We start from the raw sequence: 25,551 nt of genomic DNA, 5'->3' as shown, positions 1-25,551 counted from the left end.
TCTTGTTCAGGGGGTAAAACTGCATAGAAAAACCGCAACTGCCATACTCTGGGCCGACGCGGATAGGTACACTAGATCTACCAGTAAGGGATTCTAGCATCTAATTTAATCTTGGTTAGTGGTAGCCTAGGCTAGACGTTTTACATGTAGGCTAGTGGTTCAAAAGTTCTGCAAAGTAAGGGGTCCATCTTGAATGCAGAGTAAAGGGTCAAACTTTTGTATTTAGGGTAAAGGGTCTGGGTCTCAAAACCGGGATTGAGAGTTTCGGGCGCCGTGAAAATTCGAGGCCGGTTCCCCCCACCCAAAAAACCCGGTTTCCCACTGGGTCCCCCTTTACCGTTTGATGTTTTTTAGGTTTATTTTCACTGGGTCCACTACGAAAACGTTGGTTCTTAGCAATTATAACTGTTGCCCCCTTTCTCCTAATTTCCGCGAATATGCATTATACTTGTAGTTACTTTATTTGAGATTTTCCCCCACGAAAATCGATCGTCCGCGGATCTGTAGTCGTGGGAGTCGTGCAACATTGGCCTTTTAACTTACAGATGCTTTCAAAATAACAATAAAAAAAAGTGATCATAACAGCCTGTGTAAGTTTCCAAAGTTAGGAAACCAAGAATTGCAAGAATCGCTACCTATATATATAAGGATGAGCAGTGCCTTATCCTTACTGAATCCTGTTAAAGGAACAGTGTAAGGAGTTTCATGACACAGCAGCAGCCCAAAAGAAAATGGACAATATTCAAGAGGAGAACCTGGCAGTGCTCTTGAGCAGAAACGTTCCCATTACCTATATATAGCCAACCTCAACCCTCGTTAAGACAGACTAATAAGGGGGCCAGGGTGACTGTCTTGGCTGATAGTCTGATTTAACTGGCAATACCTATACTATATACTCATACCTAAAAATACCTATAAATACACTGCAGTATGCATTTCATTATTTTTTATAAAGAGTATGAATATAAACCAATGTAGAAACGTTTGAATTAAACCCCATGGTAAAAGATGAAAAATAAGGAATAAAACATGATCAAAACAATAGAATTCAGCCGCATATTTAGATCCCTAAGATGAGACATGAACTCATTATTGTTAAGTAAAAAGACGCTGAGTCTCTAAAATGAAAAGCAAGATAATGAAATTTAGATTACAAGTACACAATCCTTTATCCGAAATCCTCGGGGCCAGATGTGTTTCGGTTTTGGAATTTTTCGGGTTTTGGAACTGTGGGGTCAGGAGCATAATCAAACATTTATCAACACTACAGCAAATACATGTTTTTTCTTTTTTTCATATTTCATTATAATTTACTATTATTTACATTAATATACTTTTAAATGAATGAGATAATTAAGATCATCAGTAGTAAAATAGCATTTTGTTTTCAACAAAAACATTCTGTAATATGCGAAAGTATGCATGATCAAAATAACTAATTCAACTTGTGAATTTTAACGATAAATGAAGAGTATAAAACACATTTCATCATACTGATCTTGGAGAGGATTGTTCTGTATTGTTAATAAAGTCGTCATCAGTTTGCAGTCATACATTATTTGTTCGAAGTGATTATTTGCCCGACGGTCGGGCAAACAAGCAAACCATTTTCTTATTTTCCCGACCGTGACGTCATCAGAAATCTGGGAACGAGGTCGTATGAAACCGACGCCATGATGAAAATGGATTCGAGAAGTGATGGACGTGTATTTTATGTGGGTCAAAAATTCAAAGGTTATGACGAATTCGTGAGAGAAAAAGAAAAACTAGAACATCAAACATGTGCCAAGTATGTTATACCTGACTGCAGAACAATCGGCAAGGCAAACAAAACTGTAGTTAACCCTCAGAACCACTACAAGAATGAGTTCAGATACAGCCGTGCCAGTTTTCAGTGCAAACATGGCGGAGAGCACAGCACTACGAGCACGGGTAAAAGACCTAACCAAAGGTATTATGACATCCTATTATATATTTTTCGGTCCTTATTTTTAACCTTATAGACAAGAAAATAGACCAACTCAGTCAGTTGATTACAGTACGAACACTGCACTGTGCATGCAATGCACTGCAGTGTTCGTGTACATTTTGATGTGTGTACACAGTGACAGTACACACAGTACAATCAACATTTAAACTAGGCCTATTAATATGATCCTATTAATATCCATTAATATTGGTCATGTTGGTTAGGCCTAACTTACTAGGCTAGTTCATGAAATTGAAGTACTGTACAAATGGATTTTCCAGTGTTAATTGACCAATAGTTCATCGGTACGCAAGAATACCGAAAACCACAGAAAGCCACAGAAAACTACATAAAAGCAACCGAAAACCACCTTATAAGTTATTAATACTTCATTTGAAAGCAAGAATAATGCTTTTTACATCCATTACTGGTCAAATTTGTTTAATTATATGTGTATTACGTCGTTTATAGGACTCGGAAAGTCGGTTTGTCTTAGCAGAAATTCTTCGATCGGCGCCATGTTGGATATCCAACATGGCTCCGATCGAAGAATGGGAACGTTTCTGCTAAGACAAACCGAGTCCTATAAACTACGTAATACACATTTAATTAAACAAATTTGACCAGTAATGGATGTAACAAACATTAACCTTGCTTTCAAATGAAGTATTAATAACTTATAAGATGGTTTTCGGTTGCTTTTATGTGGTTTTCTGTGGCTTTCTGTGGTTTTCGGTATTCTTACGTACCCATAGTTCATGACTGTCTACTACATCAACACCTACTTTAGAATGGTTATTATTCGTCGAGGTGTGTGATTATTATGAATACCGGGTACGCTAGTCGTACTCCCAACTTTTCAATAGATCACATGTACATTAGCAATGGCGGCCAGTACATTTGTATACGAATACATGGTGTTTACGTACATGATAAAAAATGTGGATTTTTCTAAGAAAGCTTTTCACTCGACAAAACGTGGTCAAAAGAGCTTTGGTTCAAAGGAGCCTGATCAGTTTCAAAATCAATGCTGTCATTAGTGGAAATTTTGGTTCTAAAGTGCTAAACGCCAAAAATGGAAGCCACTGTGCATAAGGTTTCTCTCCAGGCCATTTTAGCATGTCTCGACAATATGCTGAAGATCATAAAATTAATTTTGCGACATGCTGAAAATTTGGCGTCATGCTGTAAAAAAATATGTGACAGTGTAAAAAAGCCAAGTCTGTGTAATAAACCACAAAATATATAGATTTGGCTCATGAAACAATCGTTTTGCCCTAGAAAATGTACAGGAAATGCATAAACCTGGTAGATGATGAAATTAAACAATGACTACGATGGTAAGAAGTACTTATGGTCAGCACCGGGCATCAGCGTTGTATATATCGCGGTCGATTGGTTAAATGCGACATGCTAATCAACAAACCTAGAGAGAACCCTGTGCATGTAGTCTATTCTATGACTATGAGTACGCCACTTATACCACTTCATGCCAAGCGAATGACATTCATTTCCACTACTATAAAGGCGCTATTGGCGAATGGTCTCGGGCGTTAGCCTCGCATGTTTCATAAGAAGCTGAGTGGCAAATGGTTCATAAAGCTGGACTGTTGTAAAAATAATGAGGTACTGGCAAAACTAATCCATGGTGCGGTGCTGACGCCGTAAGGGCTTTAACACTAGAGGCACCACTGCATTTCCAGTCAGAAGTACTAGAAATACACAGACATTTAAATCAATTTAACTCGGTCAAACGTAATTGTTTTTTGGTCGTTTATAATGCAATTGCAAATTGACGCTTTTTAGTATTGCATACATGCAATACAAAATTCCAATACTTTTTACTACCCAGTAGCAAGTGAAATATTCAACATTAAAAAACATCTTGGATGAACCAATCACAAATTATTTTCTATGGTGACAATGCTGCGTACACCGCAAGTTGCATGGCAACATCATAACGTCACAATGGCAACATCACAAAATGACAAAGACTCTCGAAAAGGGTACCAGGCTAAAAGCTCTTACCTGCGCAGAGCCATCTATTGTACTGCCAGCTCCCCATTGATCTTGTAACAGCTGTTAAAATGATATTTTTTTCTTCAGAACATTCAAGATGAACTGCCCCAGCGGCTTCCTTCTGACCGCGAATAGAAAAGAAGACTCGGGAAAATAAGAAGTTCCCACGACCGTCGTTAGAATAAGCAATATTCGCACTGTTTACACAACGGTCGTTAGAATAACAACCCAATTGTACTGTTTAGACGACGGTCGGGAAAATAATTCCAGCGCACTGTTTACCCGACCGTCGGGAGAACAAGAAAATGTGCTTATTGTTTGCCCGACGGTCGGGTAAATATCACCAGCCTTATTTGTTTGTATGGTGTTTTTACGTTGCATGGAACCAGTGCTTATTCAGCAATAGGGCCAATGGCTTTTATGTGACTTCCAAACCACGTCGAGAGTGATATACACATTTCTAACCCCTCAATGGAATGCCCAAGAATCGAACTCACGGCCAGGTGCCAGGTCAAGGCCATATACCGATCACGCCACTGAGGCCATTTGCATTCGCAGATTTGACGACGGTCTGTGAAGGATTCATAAGTGATGACGCATCACTACAAAAGATTGTGTGGGATTGTTCTTCCCACTAAAGTTAAAATTGTTTCATTCTTGGTTTCATGAAGAAATAATTATATAAAGCAAATTATGTGTTGAGTGATTTTTGCCATCAGCAGTCATGGCAACGTTCAAACTTAAGTGCCATACAAAGTGCACTATCTTGCATCATCCTGTTAGGAAATGCCACGAGATGGCCAAGGAACCATGAAAATAATCCCTCTAGGTGAAAAAAAAAAACATTCTCTAGGCACACTTCACCTGAACCATCAAGATCTGGTTGAGAAAACTCCAACTTAACTACAATGAAAAAGCACGGTATTTCTACAGAAGCAATCCGCGGTGGCCTAGACTATGACAATTGACGTTTTCCTATGTTATTTTACTTACTGAACAAGAATTTAAAGTAATATTTATTCGGACGACTGTAATTAACCCCCAGGGGCCAGTACTAAAAACGACGAAATACATTGGACGCCTGTTTTGTTGTTGTATTAAGCCAACACTTCTTGTTGGCACGCCCCCAATCTCTAGTGGATGTCGTATCCGCGGTTGCGTTCCTTGCAGTTCGTGCAGAACTATTCTTTAGAATTACCCCGCAATGTATTTCACCGTGCTTAGTACTAGCCCCTGGGGGTTAATTACAGTCGTCCAAATCAATATTACTTAAAATTCTTGTTCAGTAGGTAAACTGCATAGAAAAACCGCAACTGCCATAGTCTGGGCCGCCGTGGATAGGTACCCTAGATCTACCACACTTATTAGTGAAAAATAAACATTCCAATAATTTGTCTTCTATGTCTCCACTTTTTCAAACATATTATGTATTTACCATGTAAACTCTATTATGCATAGTATTGTGCCTGAGGGTTCAAGTTGGCCACCTTTTTGTCACCTGACAGCCACAATTTTCAGACCCAGTCCACCACTGGGTCTTGGCACTATAGCAAATGGGAGAAGGGACAGAGGAGGGTAATTAAGAGAGTAAGGAGCCAGCAAGGAAGCAAAAATGGAAGTAGAATGTATATCCCTGTCTTATCAATTGCTTCCTCAATATGACTCCTCTTCCAATACATAAAGAATCAAATTTGTCTGATCACTCCTTATACTCTTCACACCTGTTGACATCCCTACAACCCATACAAACTGACCATACTATCTATCACCAATGACTACGGATATATCTAATTCTACAGAATACAACCTGTTAATGCAGAAAACATCCCCTTCAAACCTGATGTTTTGTTTTTACCATCAATCAAAGACATACTTTATGAACAAAACAAAAAGACACAATACCACAAAAAAGCAACCATCAGCAGGTAAATTGCTGAACTATCCTGGCCTACAGCACAAAGAATTCTGATAAGAACTAAAACATTCACAACACACCTGGTGGAGAACCTAGTCACCTGGGTTATCCAAGCAATCTTTTTTTTTTTTTTAATGATAATTGCGCCTGCCAGTACAAGATATTGCTATGTATCTTTAACATTAGTAAGACATCCGAAATAATTTCATATTTTTCTTATAGATATACAAACCATTGCCTTTCATATGAGTGGGTTACTGTAAGGCATTAGTTGTATCACAACTGACTGGAGTTGAATCCTACCCAGAATTGTCACATTCCTAATTGTATATGATGTAGGGGATCACAGAATGAATGACGCTGGGTAAAAATGAGACTGCTTCAGAGAGGACTCACTCAAGGAAAAATACTTGAGAATCATGAAATCTCCCATACAGGAATTCAAGTTGGAAAGCAACTAATTCTGGCTGGTACCAAGTGATAGGTTCAGAATCTAGCCCTACCCTTGCTCCCTAACCAACTTGTTAAAAGAAAAGTGGCAGATGCATCTTGGAAACTGGTCTCATCTCAACCCATGGACAGCTCAGGATCTGCACCTTCCAGTAAGTTATGAAATTTACTGAGTAACATAGAATGGCATAGTATAACCATTCATTACCTAATACCTCAAGCATTCTTAGTGGGTTGTCCACTTAGGACTAGAGGCTGCCTGCTTGGGAACACTCAGTGTACTGGCCAATAATTCTATCTTACCTATCAGATTTCTACTACCAGTAAATAAAATTTTCATTGTTTTTAGACTGCCAAGGGACCATAAGTTGATGTGCCACTTTATGCTAAGACTGGGTGCTGAGAGTATAGTTACTTGTATCTAGCCTGACCCAGCTGATACTTCAGCCCACTCTGCATTCCCACCCCCAAAACTTATGTACACTCAGTGTTGGGTTTGCAATGACACAACGTCCTGGAGACTGAACTTTATTACAGGATACTCGGGAGCCAACTGACTCGCAACAGCGTATACAGAATTACCAATAAAGGATGCATGCTCGGCAGCGCATGGCCGAAGAACATATCGTACATCCCCCCCTCAAGAATATACTTATACATGGGGAAAAATACAAAAACATATCGTACCATCCCCCCCCCCCCCCCAGAACATTCTTATACATGACAAAAAATAAAAAGGGGAAAAATGCCCTTAGATCAATTAGAAATGAGAGACAAGAGAAGAAACAAAAAATTAAAGCTAACTTCTCGATGCATACACAAAAACGAAATAAAATACATAAATTCTCTGAAAAGAAATATCAATTCCTGATGCAATTGCATACAAAAGATAATAACATCACTCTACAAAGTCTTTGAGCCACTTGGTTTACCTGCGGCTCTTCTGGGCCTATCAACGACCTTGGGCTCCTGTGTGGTGCGTGTCCCCTGTTCTGTCGATGTATGGTTTGCGGAGGACTCGTGCTGAGACATGGGCGTGCCAGAGGGCGGAGCGATGACTCTCAGGTGTCGTCTGTTTCTTTTTGACAGCCTGCCGCTCCCGTTAAGCTTGACGGTGTATCTGACGATGGGGCTTTGTTTCTGTTACTATGCCCACGTTCGATCCCATTGCTTGTAGCTTGGTTTTGTATGCGTACATGGGTACCTAGTTCGATGGGCGGCAGTCTTCTGGTAGTGCCAGGGATGCGCATCGCCTCCTGCGACCTTGCCACTTGTAACTCCCTTCGACGTATCGTCTGCCTCCAATATCTGTCTACTAACAGGTGTCTCCTGGCCGTCGGTACCCATCGCGCAGCTGGCGACCCGTTGCAAGCTGAGACGGCGACTTGTTAATTTCCCTGAGAGGAGTGTTGAGATACTGAAGTATCGCCAGGGCCGTTTTGTCCGACTCAAGGGCTCCACCCTTTAACGTATTTTCCCGGAGTAGCCTCTTCGCCGATTTGACAGCTGCTAATGCCCTGCCGTTAGACTGGGGGTACTTGGGCCGACGACAGCCGGACCTTGACCCCCCCATCTCTTGAAGAAGGCCTCCATCTCCTCGCTGGCCAAGTTCGTGCCTCCGTCAGTTGATATTTGTTCTGGGGCTCCCCAACGCGAGAAATATGATCGAAGGTGATTACTGATTTTGTTAGACGTGGCACCATTGGGGAAATGAGCCACTTCTAACCAACCTGTTAGTCTATCCGCATACACCATGTATACACTGCCTTCTATCTGGAACATATCTGCGACGACTTGCTGGAAGGGATATTCCGCAGGCGGCGTGTGTATCATTTCTTCAGGAGGCAGTGAGGGGGCATGTTCATCGCATGAAGTACATCGGGCGCGGCAATGCTGAAGGTCCCCTTCTATTCCCGGCCAATAGACCGACTGCCTGGCCCTTCTAAGCATCGAGTCGAGGCCTTGGTGTCCTGCGTGTAGGTTAGCGGCTACCTGGCGGCGTAAATCCTCGGGTATAACCAAGCGAACACATCCTTGGTCCACTGAGTATGTCACCAGATCCTGGTTGATGCTAGCCGGTCCCGAACGCTGAAGAAGGGGCGAAGGCAAGCGAGTTCTTGCGACTTCTGTTGGGGCCAGTCGCCCGCTGCAACCCTTGCAAGCAAGAGCTGATATACAGGGTCGTTAGATGCGGCGCTCCTGACGCAGTCTTCATCCAACACGATATATCCGGTTCCAAGGCGGCCACGGTTGCACATGCCACTGCCACTTGAATGTCGTCCTCCAAATCCACGTCGGAAGCTTCGCGGGGTGCTCGCATGGTCGGGTACCTTGAAAGAAAATCCGCGGCAGTGTTCCTTTTTCCGGGCAGGTATTTCATGTGGAACTTGAACTGGAGTGTCTTCTCTTTCAGGTTGAATAATCTCGGGTTGATGACGTCCTTGAGGGCTCTGTCACCCAGCAGCTTGACGAGAGACGGTGGTCCGTGATGATGGTGAGATTAGGACACCAAGTAGGAACAGCCTGGCCTTCCGCAAGCACCAGGTAACTGCCAGGGCTTCTCCTTCTACGGGGGCATACCCAGCTTCAGAGGAGGTGAGGTGTCGACTACCACACAGGGCAAGGCGCCAGCCGCCCTTGCAACAAAAGGGGCTGTCAGCTGACTGACAAATACAATACTGCTGAAGACTACGAACCCGATACCTTCTTTACTCCAATCCGTCATTATCGTCGTAGGGTGTGTTTTGTCGTAATATGCCAAGCCGTCCTTGGCTAATTGACAGATGACCTCCTGTGCCTGCCGGAGTTTGTCACGTAGCTGACTATCCCAGTAAACCGTTTTTTCCAGTGGGCTTTCTGAGGAGGTCCCTAAAGGGCTCCATGATGGGCGCCGTTGCAAGGAAGGGAGCTAACTGATTCACGAACCCGAACCACGACCTAATATCCGTGATGGAGGGCTTCTCTGGCATATGGAAGTTACGAATGGCGTCTAGTCGTTCGTCTGCGGGTTTGTATGACTCCCATCCCAGGTAATAACCGACGAAAGTGACCTCTCTCTTGCAGAATTTAAACTTCTCGGGCTTGAGTGTGATACCTGCAGAGGCACACGTTGACAGGAATTCATATACATGCCAGAACGCCTCTTCAATGCTGTGATCGTATAGCAAAGTGTCGTCAATGCATTTATGCTTTCTGGTGATGTCTTGCAGGGCATCATCAAACCTTTTTGTGTAGGCGTCCGACGCCGAACAGTGACCCATGGGTGTTCTACGATAACGGTATCATCCCCATGGAGTGATAAAGGTCGTAAGCGGGCGGCTGTCTTCGTCCAATTCCCACTTGATGGAACCCCAGTGGGCGTCCGCCGTAGTCTTGTACGTATGAATGGGGATGCTTGAAATCATGTCGAAGGGTGCCGGTGTATGATGAGTTTTCCCGAAGACAGTGGGCGTTGAGGCGCTGGAAGTCTACTGTGCGGCGAGGTTGACCCATCTTCTTGGCACAACGACCATCCTTGCACACCATTCCGTTGCATCCCCCACTGGGACTGGTTCTATCACGCCCTTCCGAACGTCCTTGTCAAGTTGAGCCTTGACCTCCTCTTCCCAATGCTTAGGGATTGTCGCGGGTGTGTGACAGGCATAAGGCACGGCATCAGGCAACAAATGGATGTGGTGCTGCTTGCCCGTCATGACAGGTAACGGTTCCCTGGTTGTATTAAAGGTTGTTGAAGAGAAATGCCGTAATAACCACTCCTCAAGTCTCGGTATATTCTCCTCCACAGGCGGGATGGGTAAGGTGGCTGGCTTCATTGTCTTAGGGGAGTTAGGCTGTGCGACGTCTTCATTAAGCACATCAGCTGATGCAACGAGATGGTAGGGGTGAGGGAAGTCAGGGGGTACTATTCCCAGCTCCTTACAAGCATTCAGCGATATATAGAAGTTCTTGGCCGTCGGCACAAAGTAAACCTCCTGCTTCGTGCGTCGCCCACCTATATCAATGTAGCATGCCGTTGATCCAAGACATCTCACTCGGAAATTAGCTACGTCCCTCAGACCTGCTCGCGGCTGCAACTCCAGTGAATTTATTTGCAGTCTTGAGAGAATCGTGGGTCCGGCAACGCAGATCTGTGCTCCTGTGTCTGCTACGACGAGTGTGGATACTGAATTCCCGTTTCTATGGGAAACACAAGCCTTGATCGTGGGGTGGGGGGAGAGGTGCGTGTCTGCAACAATGCTAAACTCGAGGCAAGCGGCGCTTTCTTCGTATTCCTGCAGCATTTCTGAAAGTGCCCTACCTTTTGGCACCCGTGGCACGTCATACCTCTTGCTGGGCACGACGCTCGACCAAAGGGATGGCGCCCCCACAATTTCCGCAACGCTTCACATTGGAATTGCCGCGCAACACCGCGACGTCTGGCTCTACGTCATCAATGCCTGTGACGTCATCACTCGAGGCGCCAGCAGACCCCCTCTCACTGATAGCGACACGCGGGACACTTTCAACATCTTGGCGTGCAGCTTCGAAAGTGCAGCACAGTGCCTGAAGGGCATCTACACTCTTAAATGTCTCACATGCCTGAAAAACATGCCTCTTTAATACAGGGTCACTGAGGCCTACCATTATTTTCCGCAACAGCATGTACTCTATTAAACACTCCCCGCATTTGGGACACTCAAAATCACAGTCGGTGGCCTTCTGAGCACACCTCGAAAAATAGTCGCTCACTAATTCCTCGCGCCCTTGTGCGAGGGCAAAGAATTCAGACCACTGAACTGCCTGATTCGACGACCGCAACACAATATTCCCGATGGCGTCCAGAGCCGTGTCTGGGGCAAGGGCATTCCATTTGGCATCTGAATACCGAGCGTCCAGTGCACGTTGCAACGCCGGTACACAGTTGAGCCTAATGTGCAGGACAACATCCTGCGGCGGGAACTTGTTAAGGTGAATCCAATACGTCATCGAACATCTCCAGGATCTGAACGCTGCCGAGGACATTACCACCTCACACTTCTCAGGGGCAGCAGAGACAGGAACTTTACCGGCACGTACTCCTGAACCGGGAAGGGCATCCTGAAGGGAACGGATGGCACGCTGCTGGTCTGCAAATAACGTCTGTGCTTGCATGACGGCCTGTGACAAGGCCCTTGGCATTGCAGGTGAGGCAACAGCGTATACAGAATTACCAATAACGGATGCATGCTCGGCAGCGCATGGCCGAAGAACATATCGTACACTCAGTGAAAGTTCTTGGGCAAGATACTCATCTTTCCTAATGCCTACACAACTTGTTTATCAGCCACTACAGGTCTTAACAAAAAGGATTCAAGGGACTTGGGGGAAAGGTCCTTCAGATACAATATGGAATGGGGTATCTACCCTGCTAGGCACCTACCCTCATTGCCCACGATAACGAAAAATTCCTCTGAAAAGCTACAGACGGTCCTAAGCCCTGACTTCATGAGCTCTCACATGAGTACGGTGACTGACATCCTACTCAGATGATTCATAAGCTTGCTTGGTACCGCATGAAGCCAGCATGGAATATTTTCCTGGGCACCTTCTTATGCCTGCCTGTACCAACAATAAAGGCAACAACACTCATTTTCTGGTAGCATCTTACAGTTCACACTCAGAATAAAAAAGTATTTTGTCTTAATAACCACCAATAAAGTCCCAGAGGGAGAGATTGATAGAACTCTTGAATCTTCTGTCAGGAACTGAAAAGTTCTGAGATTTTGCCAAGATCTTAGGAACAAAAGAGAGGAAGCAAGAACCAATCCCTCCACAGACTGGACAAGATGCCATGAAACTCTTTGACAAACTTGGCTGAGAATAAGCCAGCCAAAGGCAATCTTTAGAGAGAGTAGTCTGTCCGAGGCTCAAACTAAGGAATTGTAAGGTGCTTGGGTTAGGCTGTGAAGGGTAGGGCCCTACCCTACTTAGGAGAATGAAGCTATGTAGCGAGGGACAAGGTTGTTCAAAACTCCCAAATGGATTACATATACCCTACAATGGTAAGGAAATCCAAGCTCTTCAGTCTGAAGCCAGGCTTACAGCTAACATCATCCTTTTACGAAAAAGTTTCTATTTAAATTTTTTACCTATATATTTTGTAAAAAAAAATTTCACAGTATTTATTAGGCTTCCTTTGCTATGTTGTTTTTGTCTGCAGAAATTTTTTACAGTATGTATGAAGTTTCTTTTGCTAAGTTGTTCCTTGTCTGCAGAGGTGAATGCAGCAAGCATTATTATGACCTTGTCTCATTTCTCCCTATGAAGTTTGTATTGATAAGTATTGTGATGGGTTGACTTCATCATCCCTCATACGTATACATCCCTATTTTGATCAAAGGCTTTTATTGTGTATATATGGATCTCCATTTAAGATGCAATGTCTATTGACTGACATGTTATTTGTATTGAACTCATGTGGTCCATCACATGATTTCCAATAAGGGGGCTAAATTTTGAGTTAGTTGCCCCCCCCCCACACTGCTTATCTCTTTTTTGGTACCAAATAGGAAAATATGTCTGCTATACATTTCTGCCTATTTCCAGGTCAGCATTTACCCTGAAGCATGTCTAATTTCATGATTTTTACACCCACCCTATAGATATTTTTCTCCTGATTTAAAAATAATTTTTGGGTTGTAAAGTACCTATAACTAATATTTGAATGATTTCACTATCATTGTAAAGGTCTTTAAATTTTCTACAAATCTACGTTATTTAATTTTTAATTTAGCAAAAATAATTTCTTTAATGAATATTGATGTAATTTGATAAAATCATTTATTTTTATCTTAATTTTACATTTTTTTACAGATCTAAACATGCGGTCGGAGTAAGGTCCCCATGAAAGGCTAGGATGAATAAATATCAAGCTAACTGCATGAAAATCATAATAAAACAGGTATGGTAATAATAAGATACTGCTAAAAGGTAGCTCTGATGGTATGGGAGACCAAAAGAGTACGGGAACCGCCATGCGGTCAAGGAGGGGGAAGCCAGGGTGGGAACAATGAAGCTCACGCTATCTTATCTCCTCCTAAAACACAATAAAACAAGAGAGATCTTCATAAAATGAGATCTTAGAACCTTAAAAGCAGTACTCAACTTGGATGCAGAAGCTTGAGCCATCTTGAGAGATATAATCCAAAGAACAAAGCAAAAACACAGCACAAAAGAAAGAAGCGTGTGTTCGCGATGATGCTATCAAAAGGAATGACGTCAGAGGCGCTCACTGTAGTAGAAGAGGGTAGCGGGGCTTTAGTTCGGCTCCTCTGTAGTTGAGGTTTTGGCGGAGGAAGAAACTAAATGGCAAAGGACCTCTGGTAGTGGTATCCACTCGCTCTTTATCTATACCGACACCCTTTATTAAAGGGTGAGCGAGCCATTTAGCTTGGCACTATTGTTTCTCTTTTTCTCTGGTATGAATAGCAATATTTATACCTAGAAATAGTATCAAAGGAACGTATTTCACTGGGCGACACAGGCCCTTGCCCAGAAATAGATTTTTCCTCTGTCAAAATCCCTTAATGTTACACAATTTTTGGTTTTATTAGTTTTACTTCTCCAAACTTTCTTACACGCAAGTAGGTACGTATATTAGGAACATTTTGATAAGATTTCAACTGGAAAAGTTCATTCTATTATTGACCGTAAAAAGGGATATGGGTGTCTAAAAGGCTTCACCTTATAATTTTCCTTTCCCTCCTTTTTGTAGGCAGTAAGTCTTCTGGTGACGGTGAAGAATCCACGGTAAATGCAGAGTATTGTAGAAGCTAGCAGAATATGCATGATTAGAATGGCTTCTTTTGATATAGATCCTCACCTAATTATTCCTACTAATTTTCAAGTAGACTTTTCAAAGTGTCTTTGTCATAAAGAGGGTACAATTGGTAAATTGACTCCGTTCTCCATAGTCAGCTGGTAAACTTTCTACAATGCAGCCAGGGAGAGAAATGATGTACCATTAGGCATCTACCATTGGACCTACTATCAGGCCTACACAAATCGAGATCACATGCATAGCTCAAGACAAAGGGATGAGAATTTGGTTGAATCTGCGGACAAAGAAGACCTACAACCATTCCAAGGCCAGCTCCCTGTTCAAACGCTGTGTGATCTGTCATTTTTGAAAGTACTATGATAAAGCAAAAAGAACCTTCTGACCCTAGTTCAGTGCATGATTTTTGAAGCTGGAGATAGAATCCTTCAGGCTGCAAGATTGCGAAAAGATGATCCAATTGCAATTGAAGTGTGCTACCATCATAGTTGCTATGTTTGGTACACCAAAAAGAGATCATTAGATACTCTTAAAAAAGTGAAGCACCAAAGGCAAAGGATCCGTATGAAGGAGCATATACACCTCAGTTGTACAAAACGTCAAAAGAGATGTGCTTAGTGGGCACAAAACATCATCAATGAGCATTCTTTACGAACATTTCAATACTCACCTAGCAGCAAATAGTAAACAAACTCCAAATTACAAATCATGCAAACTCAAGAACTGCTTGCTTAAAACCTTTGTAGTACAACTTTCATTTTGGCAACCTGGCAAAAGGAATGAATCAGAGATTTTGTTTTTATTAGAAATTCCCAAAGAGCAAATTGTTGAAGCAGGTTTGCGACTTGCTGATACCATAAGGCCTGACTTTGACTCAGTATTTTGAAAATGAAATCAAAACGGCCCCTATTCCTATTGCCCGAGAAGATCTCTACCTTGTGGCAAAACATCTTAGAAGCGAACTAAAGAAGCAGAAAAATTTAATGACAGACGTTTCTTCAGTTGGTGTGACATTAGATAAAGCTCATTTGCCAGAACAGGTTTACAACTTCCTTGTTTGGATGATATCTCCAAACGAATTTGGTGGAAATGAAATGGAGATGGTGGAACCTGATTTACACAGAAGAGTGATGGCTGTTGGATAGGATCTCATATACAATGTGTCCTAGGGGAGAGTTAAAACACCAAAGCATGTCTCTTTAGGCATGACCATAAAAAAATCTAACAGGAAGCTCCCAGGTCGTGATCATTTTAAACAGATTTGGATACAATTTCTTACAATGAGTTACCTGAGTTAGAATCTGCTCTGGCCCAGAAACAGGTAAAAAAGGGAAAAGTTGGGTATTATTGCCAAGTAATATCCTGCCAAATGTGTTCACAACTTAATGCTGGGACAGTAATGATCTCAGTGAGCAAGCTCTCAGTGGCAGTTACACAACCCACTGTACAAATGGCATCCTCGTACAACGCAGTCCACACTTGTGAACCTCCACCAGATTCATCTGGTGCCAGTGATGAGCAGCAAGTAACAGCAACAAATGACCTTGTTAGATGTTTTGTAACTTTCTCTCAAAGTCAGAGACATGGTCCTGGATTGCTGAATGTTGACATGTGGAGAGCATCAATGAAGCCCGATATTTTCTCTTTTGTATATAGAGTCACCAGTCACATCAACTTCCACCACCTCAAAATGCCCTGAAGCAACACATAAAGCGAGCCAACCACCAAGCAGCATTGTGAAAACGAGCTCTCAAACCTGAACCTGGTGAACAAAGTCCAAGTGGTCATGGCTGGACTGTGACGACTGATTCTTTATCCATTTACTGGAGAGACAAAGAGTCAGCTCCAAAAGTACTGATGGAATATGCCTGCCCTGCATGACTAAACGTTACAACAGTTGCAGGGCCTTGAACCTACCCTGTACTGATGCATGCCAATACACCAGGAAATGTGCAGAGTTGTGCATTCATGTGAAACAAATGCAGATATTGAGAGTGATGAGAAGGGTACTGAGGACTAGTGCACTATCAAAATGATATATGTCATACTTTAATAATGCTTTGCTACAGCTGGACATGGCAACAGGTATATGACAGTGTGTAAAAAATTGATATTGCAATACACCCCCTGAACACCTGAACTAGCCCTGGTCACTTACCAGCCCGAACCATCATTTATTAAAAATTTACCAGATCTTTGGTTAAAATAAACGATCAGTATTGCCAATCTCCTGGCAAACACCCTCGTTACCTAGTTACCAGCCCACCGCTAGTAGCCCTGCCTCACGGGCCGGTCACACCTGCCCTCTCACGTCAATCACTTATCGTTCGCGGTGGAGTACAGATGTATCCACAGCGAACTCCTTTTTGGTCTTGCCCGGCCTTCATTTGCACCTTTGATTTGATTGAATTTGGTGACGAATTACGCATCCCTTTGGATTACGGTTGGATTGCTCTTAATACCTTGTCATTAGACATTGATTCTGCAAAGGAAGAAACAACACAGGCTACGACAACGACTACTGCATCCTCGGCCACGACATCACAGAAAACGACGAGCGGGAGTTCAACAACGTATCGTCTTTGCCAACAATGCAAGAAAGGATGAGTACCTATGACACGATAGTCATTCCTTATGCGTAAATTGTCATGGCCTGTTCCAAATATTAATGTAAAGACCAGATGTTTGGAATGTCAGGAGTGTCTTTGGACCAGATGTTAGGGTATCTCAAACATAGGAAAGGTCTCGTATTAAGAAGTAACTGTAGGCAGGAAGAGACTAACGTAGATCAAGATAAAGACTTAGAGACAGTGCTCTTTAAGAGACTTGAGAGTACGCTGACATCGAGTATGACATCTCTGTTACCGATTTTATGTCAAGATTATGTGAGGATAGATCGAGCAATAGGGATACTGAAATTACTAATCGTTCTGTTCCAGCTCCCCTGCCTGTTCCAGAATCAGCCCTAACCGGTGCTGGGGGTTATGGGGATCCGCAAGCCCACGGGCAGGATCCGCCGTCCCCCCTGGCGCGGAGCAGGCAGTGTTGGCAGCAGATTCCCCTTCCCTCGATGACATCTCTGTTAGCGATTTTAGGTCAAGATTATGTGAGGATAGATCGAGCAATAGGGATACTGAAATTACTAATCGTTCTTTTCCAGCTCCCTGCCTGTTCCAGAATCAGCCCTAACCGGTGCTGGGGGTTATGGGGATCCGCAAGCCCACGGGCAGGATCCGCCGTCCCCCCTGGCGCGGAGCAGGCAGTGTTGGCAGCAGATTCCCCTTCCCTCGATGTGTAAGTTCTCAGGACGAAAAAAAAACTTAGGTCAGATATAGACGAGTAGGGATAATAGGCTACTTAGTGTTTAGTTTAGGAAGAGAAGTGCAGGCTTCTTCGGGTCGGTTTTCTATTAAAAGTAGTAGTTTTTTAGAGGCACAGTGTCCTTAGAGCATCTTTAGGCTTTTTTCCTGCTTCGAGTTCCTTGCATCAGAAGCTTTTAGGCCAGGTTGGTCTTTCAGATATGCTCCTTTCGTCTTTAAGGTTACTTTCTCTCTACGTATACGATACGATAATTGTTAATATCAACTAATTCTCCGTTCAATGCATATTGACTTACGATATTCAGTATGAAGAGAAATCGAATAAAATTAACTACGGTTAGCCTAGTGTTCACGATGATATATCGTATGCATATTCAGTAGCCTAGCCTAACCTAAAGTATTCGCTGTAAACATATCCGTAGTTATTTTTTATATTGGCTAACGCTGTAGGCTTAAGGCATTCTTGACTTCGGATAATTCAATACAGGTAATTGAAAAAAACGAACGAGAATCCGATCTGAGGATAATTAATATGAATGTAATCGAACAGAATGAAGATCGGATTCTGTCCGACTAAAGCATTATAATTGTATTAGTGTATCATCATATTGGCGTAGTATGAACACTAAACTCGGCAGTCATTCACGCTGGAATCAGCGGATGACGAATACGGGTTTGCGTCGCCGTATCCATCTCATTCTCTCTCCTGACTTGACTAAAATGACTAACGTAACAACACTCTCACTTATGCCAAGTTTGTACAAACGTCTTAAAGGAGACGTGTCTTCAACTATGTTGACATTTAATATAGTCAATGAGGTATCTATCTTGGGGCATATAATCAGATGTCAGATATAAGAAATTTGTATGTATGACGTCTTCATACGTTTAACAGACTATTGCCGTCAGTATTTACATTGAGCTTATGTCAATTACAGTTACAAATTATTACCAGTCGTATTATCAAATTACAATGACAACTGAAATTAATTATGAGGCCTAATGAAAGTTATTTAATTACCTTTAAATATTTTAGAATTATTACTTTAAAATTAAATTATAATTACACTAGCTTGTCGTCAAACAGCACTATTGTAAGAAGGTGTGGTTTAGACAGACAAGGATGCCGGCTAGTCTATTTTTTTTTTCTCCTTGGCTTCAGATTCAACCATATCACTGGGTCTCGGCTAATGTTTTTGTCCTTAGTTAGCATATTAATGAATATCTGGATACTTAACTTATGTAACGAAGTCATACTGTTCGTCTTACGATGTAATTTAAGACCAAAATTTGACTGATACGTCTCATTGGAAGCTAGTTTTTTCCCTCGGGTTAGATGGCGTTAAATTTATGATTGTCCGTTCGTTTTGTTCAACGTCGTTTTCATAGGTATTGACGAACCTTACACTTTATATACGTTATTAATCCTTTGTCTGTGTGAAAACAACAGTAATGAGCTCTTTCATGCTATTAGTTTCTTTTACCACGGCTGCGTTGGAATTCATACATAAGCTCGGGACTTCTGTCCAGGTTGCTGAAGAACGTAATTTTGCCTTATTAGCTTCAGCTGCATTTATAACATGAATACAGTAATTACCGTCCCACGCGGATGAATACAATAACGGATGTTGCTATCGGATTCGATTACTGTCACACGCTGATCATACAATAAAGTGATGTTGTTATAGGAGTCGATCGCATTAGCAACAAGTTCTCGTTCGGTTGTTCATAGCTGTACGGAGTTATACGAGTATTATCGTTAAGATAATACCCTTTTAACTTGCTGCAATTTGCGGAGGTGGAGATATTAGACGATCGTAATTTCTCTCTCTCTCTCTCTCTCTCTCTCTCTCTCTCTCTCTCTCTTTTCCCCCCTGATTTTATCTCTCTCTCTTTCCCTGATTTTATATTCTCTCTTTATCCTAGACGATTGTTGTTTCTCTCTCTCTCTCTCTCTCTCTCTCTCTCTCTCTCTCTACTTTTCTGATTTCATATTCTCTCCATATTCTCTCATCCTATTTTCCACGCTCTCCTAACACTGGACTCATTGTGCAACAGAGGTTTTTCTTCCTTTCACACCTTTTCAAACTTTCTCAATTTCCCTTCAGCGCTGACTGACCTCATAGGTCCCAATACTCGGCCTTTGGCCTAAATTGGACTCATTGTGCAACAGAGGTTTTTCTTCCTTTCACACCTTTTCAAACTTTCTCAATTTCCCTTCAGCGCTGACTGACCTCATAGGTCCCAATACTCGGCCTTTGGCCTAAATTCTACTCATTGTGCAACAGAGTTTTTTCCTTTCTTTCACCTTACCTCAAACTTTCTCAATTTCCCTTCAGCGCTGACTGACCTCATAGGTCCCAATACTCGGCCTTTGGCCTAAATTCTATTTTTAAACCCAACAATCTTGCTGTCTGAGTTAGTATTAGAGTAGGGAGCGAATATTCGGAATATGTTTAAGGTATTCATGATATGATATATCACAAGAGGATTTTAAGTATTAGGAAAGATAGGAAAGAACATGTGGGTCTATCTGAGGTATTCTTCCAAGTGCCCAACCAGGCAGAGTACAGACAGGCAGGTACAACACTACAAGAGAGACTCACTACGATCGACGACACCGTTGTCTCCTCCGTACATGAGAGGCCTAAGGCCACATGGGAGGTCTTCAGTTTCCCTCCATACATGAGAGGCCGAGAGCCACATGGGAGGTCTTCAGATTCCCTCCATACATGAGAGGCCGAGAGCCACATGGGAGGTCTTCAGATCCCCTCCATACATGAGAGGCCGAGAGCCACATGGGAGGTCTTCAGTTTTTCCTCTACTCAGGTGAGGCACATAGCCAGCTGAGAGGAAACAGGTTTGTATCCCTTACGCACTCAATGAGTTTTGACCTTAGGGTAGAGGTGCAGGGAGTTTTTCCCTCCACATATGGCAGGCCTAGAAGGCCACACATGAGGAGATTAGCTTAGGGACGAGTGACAAATGAACTTGAGACTGACTCGCGTACTCAATTATATGACTGACAACTAGTACAGTGGAGGGCCGGGCAGATTTGATTCCCCACCTCCAAATTAATGTTGTTAATCGGGCTAGTTCAGGTGTTCAGGGGGTGTATTGCAATATGAAGTTTTTATTGTAAAACTAATATTGTAATACCTACCTGAAAACCTGAATGATTCCCACCCTCCTCCCCTCTCATACAGAGTTATTGAGTTATGATGAGTGAGAGGGCAGGTGTGGACCGGCCCGTGAGGCAGGGCTACTAGCGGTGGGCTGGTAACTAGGTAACGAGGGTGTTTGCCAGGAGATTGGCAATACTGATCGTTTATTTTAACCAAAGATCTGGTAAATTTTTAATAAATGATGGTTCGGGCTGGTAAGTGACCAGGGCTAGTTCAGGTGTTCAGGTAGGTATTACAATATTAGTTTTACAATAAAAACTTCATACCACTTTTAACAACGAGAAATTCATATTGATAGGTTTATCTGCTAAGTGTTGTTCTGTTTGAAAAGTTCAGTATCCTGTATCACTGTCTGTGAAGATGGAGGTACTTTTCAGCTTGCCATATACAATAAATTATAATTTTTTTATATACATTTGGTACTTCAAGTTTTTATCCTGATTATGAATGATCAAGAAAAGATTACATACTACCAAGTGTTCTATCTAAGCCAGAAAGGCTGTATCTAACATGTTACTTTATTCATTTATATCTTTTACAGTATATATCTCTATTTTATTTCATTAGCTATAAATGTGGAACAAGCATGAAACCCAATTAACTTCTGGAAAAATCATTACAAGAAACGTTTTCAGCAAGGAATAAATAAATTTATTTCAGATATACAATAGTTTTCATTACTTAGTTTGGAGAACATACTCAAAACCAAATATGGTGTTTGTGTAAAAATGCCTGTAGGGAAGATGTAATTGTTGACCTGTAAATGGGCAGAAATGAACAGCAGACACATTTAGTAGTTGGATAAGTTTATAGTCATTAATGCTTTGTTTCTTGTTTATAAGAGAATTTCTCTCCAGTGTCTTTCATTATCTTGAAGTTAAGAAATATTATTTTGGTGGTTTTCCTCCAATTCTTCTAAGATGTTTAATTAATTTCTGTAAATTCCGTTTGTGAAAGTACATCATATTTTGGGTCTTTAATGCTATATACTATATTCTTTATGGATTGTATTTTCTTTGTCTAACTTTTATTCTGATATATTTTTTTTATCTTGTATGTTGTTTGTCTATTCTATTTTATGTTAAACAATTATTTTTATTTTAGTTACCTTTTTGGGTTATGGTTTTGTACATTGGTTTTTTCTGAATCATTCAACTCCCTTACTTTCCATTCCATTTAGCTTCTATTCAGAACATTCCAGCTCTTCCTGGAAGTATTTTTAGTTCTACGTTTTAAACAATACGCTCACACACTTTAAATCTTCCATAGTGATCCTGACCAAAGTTTATGCGAGTTGGTTCACCACAGTTCCATTTTTTGTTTGATTACTGGATCCAAAGTATGAACAACCAGGGTTAAGGCTTATTTTGCTCTGTCCATATTTACTACAATTGTTACAGTGTACACATGGTCTTACTTCTCTATTTTGACTCAGAAATTTTAATTTTCAAAGGAAGATCTTGTTCTGAAAATTCTATTTTCAACACTTTCAAAGAAGCTGATTTTTCCTGCTGAAAATACTGTAGATTTCAGTCACGCACATTAGTGAAACTTTTTTAAGACATACTGTAACTATTTTAAGTCTAACGAAAATTCTTTTTTGACAGGACTGTCATCATGAAGAACTATGATTGTTAATAGTACAGTAGACACCCACTATTCGCGGGAGATGGGTACCACATCCCTAGCAAATAGCTACAATCTGAATGTACTTAGAACTGCTTATTTTGATAGTTAAAACACACAAAAAAACCTAAATATGCTTATCTTAGTATTTTAAAAGCTTATCACAAAAAGTGCATTTAGTCATGAAAATTATATGAAAATACAGTAATTTGTGAATATTTCCAGTGAAAAATACCACAAATAGGCTAATTTTCCATGAATAATGGGTACATATGATCCATCCGCGAATTATATTATTGAGTAATTTTCATTATTTCAACCTTTTAGTCTCCTACAGATTGATTTTTGGTGGTTTCTTCAACCAACCAAGTTATTATTATTTATCTAGGTGGCCTTGCAGCTGTTGGATGTCTATTTACCAAGTAGCTTTCAAGTCTTAAATGATGATTTTAGGAACCATGTCCAATTTTCATTTGCAATGAGAACAAAAATGGGTAAAGTGTGAATGCTGCCTCAATTTGGTTCATATTTTTGTTTTGGTACCTCAAAAGGTTTTAATGTTATTGCTTTTTTTTCCTTTACTGGATGCACCTGAGATAGAAATTGGAGGGTTCATATCAATACATGAGGTCCAATGCCATCCTCCATCAGTTTCAATAAAAGATTTTTCCACTTTCTAAATTATTTTAATCTTCACTGTAAAGTTTGTTTGGATAGAAGAAAGTAAAAATGAAATAGTTACTGGGAGAACATAAAAGATATCACTGAATAAATTAAATACAAAATAAATAGGAAAAATATAAGAATCCCAAAAAAGAAATAGCACATACTCACATAGATATGTATCTATGATATCATAGGATGATGCAGACCAAAGAAAAAATACAAGAAAAGTAAAAATGTGAAAACTCACCAAACACTTGAAAAGAATTTGATGTAGACTCAGGATGCACTGAACACATCCATTGCAGTTAAAGCTACAAAGACAAATGAGAGTTACTGCAGGAATATGATTTTCTTTGAGCTAGGTATACAAGTTGGAACCTTTCTTCTTAAATCTCTTCAAGTTGGTGTAGCTGGTCGATTTTACTGGGAATAAGGCTAATTATGTTTAATAGGTTTCCGTATATGTACTATCATTGAAACTTCTGTTATTTCAATGTGTGCACAATCCTTGTTTAAAATCTTTATTTTTTTAATTAAAACAATATTCCACAGGTTCAATATAGCTCAACCTATAAAGCAAATGTCCTTCTTCCAAACTGAGGATACAATTATGGCAGACCAAGACAACAGGTAATGCTGGTGAGGTCCCATGATGCACCAGAACTAGTAACTGATGAAGCAGTCATGACATAAAACTTACTCCCATCACAAAGCCTCCACTTAATCCAAGACGCTTTGTTTGTTGGTCGCGTTTGCATGGCGCCTGAAATCGTATGGCAATCAGTAGTGTCCAGTTTGGTTCTGTCGTTTGGTGCACTACAAGGACCAGCAGTACCTCCATTTTGTGAGTTGAATCCTCTAATAGCAGATTTGCTTGGGCAAGATACAGTCATACAACCCATTTGATTCCCTGAGCATTGTGTTGATGGATTATCAGCTTGGTATGAATATCCATTAGGGGCATTCATACAAAGTAGGTAGAAGCCACTATTATCCTCATATATGCCAACAGCACCTGCATTGCCATTGCAAGGCTGAGTTGATGCAATTGGAGCAGTATTCAAATTAGTAACATCTACAGGAGTCACGGCAGCTGAAGCAGTACCAGCAGTTGTACTTGTAATAGTTGTACTTGAAGCAGTACTTGTAGTAGAAGCAGTAGATGTAACTTCCTGAAAATAAACAGTTCTATACTTAAAATATAACGCATTTAACACATTCAATTAGTATAACACTACTTAGTGCAAGTATTGTTGAACACAAACACAGCTGTGGTTATCTACCAAGTGTTCTATTGAATAATTTATGTATAAAACAACAACATATTTTGTGCCTTATTTTTTTTTATCTTACCCTACTATTATCCATTACCTTTACTATTAAATGTAAACGAAAATTAACACCTTCCATTCTTACACCATACATATTCACATACAATGCTTGACCTTACTAGTTTCCATTTACACCCTTAACCCTTAAACGCCGAAGCGGTAAAATAAAAATTGTCTCCCGTGTGACGGAGGTGTTTCGGAGTGAGCGCGGAAGCGGAAAAAATATTTTTTTCAAAAAATCGCAGCGCTCTTAGTTTTCAAGATTAAGAGTTTATTTTTGGCTCCTTTTTTTTCATTGGCTGAAGTTTAGTATGCAACCATCAGAAATGAAAAAAATTATCATTATCATATATAAATAATGCGATATATGATAGCGCAAAAACGAAATTTCATATATAATTGTATTCAAATCGCGCTGTGCGCAAAACGGTTAAAGGTAACAAGTTACTTTTTTTCGTTGTAATGTACACTAAATTGTGATCATTTTGGTATATAACACATTGTAAAACGATAAAAGCAACACAGAAAATATTATCACAAAATAATGCATGAATTCGTAATGCACGGACATAAACAAATATTTTTTTTTAAAATTTACCATAAATCTAAATATCATCCTAGAGACTTCCAATTTCTTTCAAAATGAAGACAAATGATTGAATATTACTATACTGTAAGAGTATTAGCTTACAATTGCAGTTTTCGACCATATCTGACGAGTTAAAGTTGACCGAATGTCGAATTTTTATATAAATATTTTTTTATATGCAATTATTTCGGAAATTAGAAAAGCTACAACCTTCAAATATTTATCGTTTTATTCTACATGAAATTGCGCACCTTTTCATATTTAAAACTCTATGAAATGCCTAATATGAAACGGAGCAAATATTCCGAGAATGGGACGTACGCATTTCGGAGATTTGTGGCGGAGAATCCGCACGCGTAGGGAAGGAAAGTTTTTTTTAAAATTTACCATAAATCTAAATATTGTGCTAGAGACTTCGAATTTGTTCCAAGATGAAGATAAATGACTGAATATTACTAGACTGTAAGAGTTTTAGCTTACAATTGCGTTTTTCGACCATTTCGGTAGAGTCAATGTTGACCGAACGTAGTTTTTTTTCTATTTATCGTGATTTATATGCAAATATTTCAAAAATGAGAAAAGCTACAACCTTCAATTATTTATTGTTGTATTTTACATGAAATTGCGCACATTTTCATATATAACACTTTATGTAACGGCTAATTTAAAATGGTGCAAACATTACC

The 25,551-nt window shown here is 40.7% G+C and overlaps 1 protein-coding gene across 1 annotated transcript in view; it reads right to left on the bottom strand.

The window, feature by feature from the left end:
• Positions 1 to 22,169: 22,169 nt before the first annotated feature.
• LOC135224382 (uncharacterized) overlaps positions 22,170 to 25,551 on the bottom strand; it is a 65,814-nt gene continuing 62,432 nt past the window's right edge. The window contains exon 5 of the mRNA XM_064263337.1: positions 22,170 to 24,117. Coding sequence (XP_064119407.1) covers positions 23,554 to 24,117 — 564 coding nt within the window. The 3' untranslated portion in view covers positions 22,170 to 23,553. The remainder of the gene's footprint in view (positions 24,118 to 25,551) is intronic.

This window comes from Macrobrachium nipponense, chromosome 12 (assembly GCF_015104395.2).
Source record: "Macrobrachium nipponense isolate FS-2020 chromosome 12, ASM1510439v2, whole genome shotgun sequence".
NCBI lineage: Eukaryota > Metazoa > Arthropoda > Malacostraca > Decapoda > Palaemonidae > Macrobrachium > Macrobrachium nipponense.
Note: the sequence above shows the minus strand (reverse complement) of the source record. Positions and strands in the feature narration are given on the sequence as shown.